Source organism: Thamnophis elegans, chromosome Z (genome assembly GCF_009769535.1).
Source record: "Thamnophis elegans isolate rThaEle1 chromosome Z, rThaEle1.pri, whole genome shotgun sequence".
Classification (NCBI taxonomy): domain Eukaryota; kingdom Metazoa; phylum Chordata; class Lepidosauria; order Squamata; family Colubridae; genus Thamnophis; species Thamnophis elegans.
The window spans coordinates 2,004,451-2,011,631 of record NC_045558.1 but is presented as its reverse complement, the minus strand read 5'-3'; the positions used below and the strand labels follow the sequence as shown (position 1 = coordinate 2,011,631).

Sequence of the window (7,181 nt, the reverse complement as noted above, 5' to 3'; positions counted from 1 at the left end):
CTGAACAAGCAAATCAGATTCACTTAACAACCGCGTTGTAAAACTGAACAACTGCCGTGATCGGGGGAAAAGACAACCGTCACAAGAAAGGGCATCGAAGGGGCCAAAATTGGCTGAACAAACGTCTCTCTTGCGGCCGTAAGTCGAGGACTTTCTGTATTATGGGCTTTTCAGAAGTCGACACCCGCCCCCTCCCCATGGGGCAGGGGGGGTCTTCTTCCCCTCTCTTTTAGCCAAAGGTGGGGGGAACACGACATTCGCTGTATCGGTGTTCCTCTTCCACGCCTCTTCCTCCTTTCCGGAATCGGAGGGCCGTGTAGCCTCTCGGGGTGCAAGGAGGGCCGGTCCTTCTGGTTCGTGATTCCAAACCCATCCCCAGGAGCCTCCCCCGTCCCCCCCAAAACTGTGAAGTTGCGAAGAGTCAACAGTCAACGGTCCAAGACGCGGGCAAAGTTCTCGGGGGCCGCCGCGTTGCCTTCGTTTTTGAGGTCGGCGAACACCTGAGTGAAGTAGTGTGGGTCCGCGTTGATCCTCAACATTTTGGCACTCATGGCGTGGATGATGTGCAGGCAACGGTTCCAAAAAACGTCCTTGGAGGCCTCTACCAGGAAGGGCTTCAGCGGGTAGGAGATCTCGTTCCCCATGTAGGAGTAGGACAGGTAGAGGCAGGTCAGCAGGGCGGCCTGGAGGTCGTGTTCATTGCCCACTAGGTCGCCATCGATCATTTCCCGGCACAGCAGGTAGACGAAGACCACGTTGGCCGGCGTGACGAAGGCCTGGTCCTGCCAACCTTGTAGCAACAGGGAGCGGTCCACGCTGCGCAGCCACAGGATAGGCTCAGTGGGCGACAGGTGCTTCAGGCGGTAACACCGCCGGCAGAGGAACTCGCCGAGGCATTTCAGCAGCTCGCTGGTGGACGCCTGGACGATGACCCGCCGGGGGGACGTGGAGCTGCCCCCCAACCCGCCAGGCTTCAGCAAGGAGCCGGCCGGGCCCCCGGTGGTGGCGGACAGGCCCTTGGTGCTGAGTGGCACCAAGGGCGGCCCGCCTTCCTCATAGCCGGCGAGGTTGGCACAAGAGAGAGACTTCTGGATGTTCTCGTGGTTGAGGTGGGCCACCTCTTTTCCCGCCGGGAAATTCTTGCCGGGGAGGGCCGCGCCTTTGGCCCGAGAACCCCGCTTTTTGGTGGAGGCCACCAGCCTCTTCCACGTCAAGGCGGGGATGAACATGGAGGGTCTCTTGAGGGTCTTGTCCGACTTCTGCCCGCTTCCCTTACCACTGGACAGGCCACCAGGGTAGTGGGACAGAGAGCTGGTGGATCCCTCCTCGGGCAGGCTGGGTTTGCCACCGCCGCCACTAGGCGAGAGGGAGAGCACGGTGCCCATGGCAGAGGCAGGGGAGGGAGGGAGGGTCCCTCTGGGAGCAGAAGCAGCAACACAGGTGGCAGGGAGTCACAAGGGCTGCGCTGGGCAAGTACCCTTCAGCTCAGTCTGCCTGGCCCCACATGATGAAGAGGGGGGCGCCGGCTCAGCCTCGCAGCCCCAAATCAGGGGTTCGCGGCTGCCCCCCGAAGGCGGAGAGGCGGCATGACAGGTCCGTCGGGGGGTCCTCGGGCTGCTAATCCCGGTGGGGAAAACGTGGGAAGGGAGATCAGCCAGCCGGACAGCTCCGGAAAGCGATGGAGGTCCAGAGAGAGCCCAGGCGCTTCTCCGGAACTACGCCCGACCTGCTCCGTCGCTGGTCTCCGCTGGGCGCCCCGTGGGATTCCGACGGACTCCGGGTAGCATCACCCCTCTGCCCGCCGCCGCCGCCGCCGCCGCCGCTGCTCCTTCTTCCCCGGGCATGCCGGCTCTTTTCCTCCTGCGCTGTTTTCGGCTCCTCCGCCTTCTGTTTCGCTCCTGCCCGCGGCTGCCGCAATCTCCTCCGCCGCTTCGTCCCCTTCGCTCCAGACGCCGCCCGTGAGGAAAACCTGGCGGCCGACCGCTCTCTTTCCCTCCGCTCCGGGTGCAGATGCGCAAAAGCGCCGCAGCCGCGCGGAGGGCGAGGCGTCGGAAAGGAGGGAGGGAGGGAAGGGAAGGAGGGAGGGTGGGCGCGAGTGGGCGCGGGACGCGCGTGGAATTGCAAATTTGGGGAAGGGCCGGCTCGGGGAGGGGGGCACCGGAGACCCCCCACCCCTTACCCTCCACCCCGGGCTTGAGTGGCGGAGGGTTTCGGGTCTGCAGTTTGGAAGAGGAGGGGGAGGGAGGAGGGATGCTCAGCGTGGGTTTTGGTGGGGTGGTGGGGGGAAACCTCTACCCTCCCTCCCGCGGAAAGTGGGGGGAGGGGGAATCCTCGTGGAGGGTGCTCAGCAGGAGATTCTCAGTCTGGGGAAGGTCTTTATGGGAGGTAAGGGGCTTCTCTCTACCCCCCCCCCCCCCCCCGTGGGTTGGGGTCCCAAGGTCAGTCTTGGCTTGCAACTCCTTGGGTGGGTGGGTGGGTCCTCTGAGTGAAAGCCCCCAGGGAGAGTGTGTAATTTTCCTGTTTCTGGGATGCCCAGATGGGTGGCATCAGATGAATTGAGCCCATCACACACACTCACACACACACACACACACACACACACACACACACCAGCTTGTGCTGGAGGGGGGGGTGCATTTCCCAATCAGGAGGAAGAAGGGGGGGTCTCTCCCCTTGCTACCCTGCAAGAGGATTTTTTTGGGGGGGGTCGCTCCCCTCAAAACTGAACAGAACATTTCCGTGAAAATGAATTAAAGATTTCCAATATGTAATAAAGGTTCTTCGCCAGTTAAATCTGCAAAAATTATGGCTGTCCCTTCCGCGGCTATAAAGCAAGTTACAGCTAGTCCTCGAATTACAACCGCAGTGTTGGGAAAAAAGGGACTGATGACCAGTCCTCGCACTTACAACTGGCACAGTGATGTGATTAAAATTCGGATGGGATCTATTGATGACAATGGAAACATCGCGGGGCCACGTGATCGATATTTGTGACAGGGAAAGTCAACGGGGGACACCAGATTCACTTAATGACCACCTGATTTATTTATCAACCACGGGGATTTGCTTAAGAACCACAGGGATTCGCTGAATGACGGTAGCCGAAACGGGGGATGAAATCGGGCGCTGCTCTCTTAACGCTTTCCTTAGCAAACGGAGATTGGTCTATTTGAGGTGGTTGTATAAGCCGTCGTAAGTCGAGGACTTGCTGTCAGGCACATCAGGCAAGGGGAGTGAAGAAGGTGACTACACAATGGAAGGGCCTTTTCTCATGCTTCACACGTGCAACGCAAGCCTGAAACACAACTGAGGCCAAAATTTATGTCATTAAGTGGGACATTTGTTAAATGAGTTTGCCCCATGCTTATGACTTTCTCTGTTGTTAAGCGAACCACTGCAGTTGTTCAGTGAGTCACTTGTTCGTGAAGTACATCTGGCTTCTCCACACACACACCCGGGTTAGCAGGTAAGACGGTTGCAAAAGGGGGACTGTGACTGTCATTAAGTGAACCGTTGTAAGTTGAGGAATATCTGTCATGTGACCTTGTGACCCAGCCACCGATATAAGTATGAACTAGTTTCATTTTGATCCCAGGACCAGCTGGCTTTGTGATGCCTAAGGCGGGACTAGAACTCCCTGTCTCCCAGTGATTGGCCCAAAGTCACCCAGCCGGCTTTGATGCCTAAGGCGGGACTAGAACTCCCTGTCTCCCGGTGATTGGCCCAAAGTCACCCAGCCGGCTTTGATGCCTAAGGCGGGACTAGAACTCCCTGTCTCCCGGTGATTGGCCCAAAGTCACCCAGCCGGCTTTGATGCCTAAGGCAGGACTAGAACTCCCTGTCTCCCGGTGATTGGCCCAAAGTCACCCAGCCGGCTTTGATGCCTAAGGTGGGACTAGAACTCCCTGTCTCCCGGTGATTGGCCCAAAGTCACCCAGCCGGCTTTGATGCCTAAGGCGGGACTAGAACTCCTTGTCTCCCGGTGATTGGCCCAAAGTCACCCAGCCGGCTTTGATGCCTAAGGCGGGACTAGAACTCCCTGTCTCCCGGTGATTGGCCCAAAGTCACCCAGCCGGCTTTGATGCCTAAGGCGGGACTAGAACTCCCTGTCTCCCGGTGATTGGCCCAAAGTCACCCAGCCGGCTTTGATGCCTAAGGCGGGACTAGAACTCCCTGTCTCCCGGTGATTGGCCCAAAGTCACCCAGCCGGCTTTGATGCCTAAGGCGGGACTAGAACTCCTTGTCTCCTGGTGATTGGTCTAAAATTTCCAATCCTTAACATCAGGACATACAACACATCGTCCTTGGCTTAATGGCCATGATCAGGAGCAGAATTTCTGCGGCTAAGGAAAGCTGTCGTTAAATGAATCCTGCCCCCATATTTCTCTGTTGCTCCCAGTCGTTAAGTGAATCACCCCAGTCGTTCAGGGTATTGTGCCTTTGATAAGCGAAGCTGGCTTTCTTTGGTCTGAAACTGTGCTGGGAATGACAATCAGGGGACAATCACCCCCCCCCCCATGGACGCTGCAACGGTCATAAGTCCGAAATGATTTTTTATTTTTCCCCATGGCCCTTCGCTCTCTGGACAAGAGAAGGGTCTTTGCGTGAGGTAGGAGGTGGGGGGGGGGAGAAAAAGCCAGATCTATAGGGCTCAGGGGGGTGGGACTTGTAGTTCCCCACGATGGGGATAAGACTTGTAGTCCCTCATCCCTCCGAAAGATCCTACCTTAGAGGGTTGAGTGTGAGGGAAGACTCTCTTGGAAGATAATTAAGGGACGTTTGTTTTTCCCCCTCCCTTTTTGTGATAAAAATAGGTTATTGCCTTTTGGTGAATCGTCTATTTGGGGGGGGGGGGGCTGATTTCTCATCCAGGGGGTGGGGAGGGAGGAAGAGTGGGTGGGGGTTGTTGGGAAGGCACCGACTCTCCCAAGAGAAAAACAAAACAGGATCCATCCCTCTTTTTTTCCAGCTCAAACCGAAGACGGAGGAGGAGAAGTGGGAGTGGGGTGGGGGGGCTGAACTTCCAGCTCTCAGAGCCTGGTGGGTTTCTTGGAGATGTTTCATGACCCAATTAGGGAACATCGTCAGGGCTCGAAGGGAGGGCGGGTTGCAGAGGAGGAGGAGGAGCAGGAGGAGCAGTAGCAGCAACAGGAGCAGGAAGAGGAAGAGCCGCACGCGGAGGAGAAGCAGCAGCAGAAGGAGGAGGAGGAGTATGAAGAGGAGGAGCAGGAGCAGCAGGAGGAGGAGCAGGAAAAGCAGCAGCAAGAGGAGGAGGAGCAGCAGGAGGATAGGGGGCAGCAGTACAAGGAGGAGGAAGAGGAGGAGCAGCAGCAGCAGGAGGAAGAGCAGGAGGAGCAGTAGCAGCAACAGGAGCAGGAAGAGGAAGAGCAGCAGACGGAGGAGGAGCATGAAGAGGAGGAGCAGGAGGAGGAGGAGCAGGAAAAGCAGCAGCAGCAGGAGGAGGAGGAGGAGCAGGAGGAGCAGCAGCAGTAGCAGCAACAGGAGCAGGAAGAGGAAGAGCAGCACGCGGAGGAGCAGCAGCAGAAGGAGGAGGAGCATGAAGAGGAGAAGCAGGAGCAGCAGGAGGAGGAGTAGGAGGAGCAGCAGGAGGATGGGGCAGCAGTACAAGGAGGAGGAGCAGCAGCAGCAGCAGCAGGAGCTGGAGGAGGAAGAGCAGGAGGAGGAGGGGCAGCAGCAGTAGCTGGAGCAGGAAGAGGAGCAGCAGCATGAGGAGCAGCAGCATGAGGAGCAGCAGCATGAGGAGCAGCAGGAGGGGGAGGAGCAGGAGGAGGAGGAGAAGGAAGAGGAGGAGCAGCAGCAGGAGGAGGAGGAGCAGGAAGAGGAGGAGCAGGAGGAGGCGCAGGAAGAGGAGGAGCAGGAGCAGGAGCAGGAGGAGGACAATTCCAGAGTACTTGGGGCTCTCCGAGTGGGTGGTTTCATTGGAGACGTTTTGTGACCCAACTAGATAACATCCTTGGGAGTCTGCAGAGTGCTGGCATTGCTAAAGCTGCTATTTTCTCAAACTAGAAAAGCGTTTGTGGCAGAGAGAAAGCGAAACGAACAGGCAAACATACGCGGAACACAGAATGTCGGAGTTGGAAGGGACCTTGGAGGTCATCTAGTCCAATCCCCTGCTCTAGCAGGAGACCCCCTACCGGTCCAGGCAAAGGGCTGCCAATCTCTTCTCAAAGGCCCTCAGCCATGGAGCAACCCAAAACCTCCGGAGGTGAGCTGTCACAACCATACAATCACACACACACAGACATACGCAATCACAACCTGAAAGCAGAACTTTAAAAGATTCGTCTAACCTTGTTTGAGACCCTTTGGATGCGGTTGAGCCCCCCCCCCCCCAAAAAAAAAAGAACGTGGTTTGCTCTTCTGCAAGGGAAGAGACCTGTGGAGACAGAAAGGGGGCGCTGTTTATAGATAGGGTGAAAACAGAAGGCTTGCACCACCACCTGCTGGTCGTGACCTGTCACTGCAGCCATGCAAGAAAAGAAAAAATAAATCAGTTTTTAAACCCAGGGAGACCTCGAATTACGACCGCAAAATGGGGATCAGGGTTTCCATTGCTAAGCAAGGCAGCTGCTTGATTTTATGAACTGTTTAGCCATGGTTGTAAAGCAAATCCTAGCAATTGTTAAGTGAATCATGTGGACACCAAGGCCAGGAAGGTGACCCTGAACAAGAGACTTGCTGGTTTGCGTCTGAAAGGCGTCTGAAATTGGATCATGGAACCAGGGAGATGTGTGCAGTGTCATAAGAGCGAGGACTGTTCTTTTTATTTAAAAAAAACCACCATGTTTTATTTGCAGTTTTCTTTTCACACCATACATATTTTGTGGACAGTGTATTGATCAAATGGATCAAATCTTTTTTAAACAACGGTAAAAATAATAATAATACAAATAAGTTATGTGTAATCCTAATCTTCCAACTTCAACAATACTATTCTCTTTTTCATTGTATCGTTGTTAATCTATTCCACAGCATAATTGTGTTATCATTTAACTCCTTCAGTTAAAACATGAGTAAAACATTTTTCATTTCCAAGTTTTTTCCCCCAGCCACTGGTAAAACAAGTCCCATATCTTATATAAAATTGCTCGTCCTCTTGATCTCTAATTCCAAGTGTCAATTTACTCATTTCAGCACAGTCCGTTATTTTTTGAATAACT

The 7,181-nt window shown here is 55.3% G+C and overlaps 1 protein-coding gene across 1 annotated transcript; it reads right to left on the bottom strand.

Moving 5' to 3' along the window:
• Positions 1-428: 428 nt before the first annotated feature.
• Positions 429-1,385, bottom strand: LOC116520450 (cyclin-dependent kinase 5 activator 1-like). Its single transcript, XM_032234658.1, has one exon. The coding sequence runs from the start codon at positions 1,383-1,385 to the stop codon at positions 429-431; it is 957 nt and encodes a 318-aa protein (XP_032090549.1).
• Positions 1,386-7,181: the final 5,796 nt, after the last annotated feature.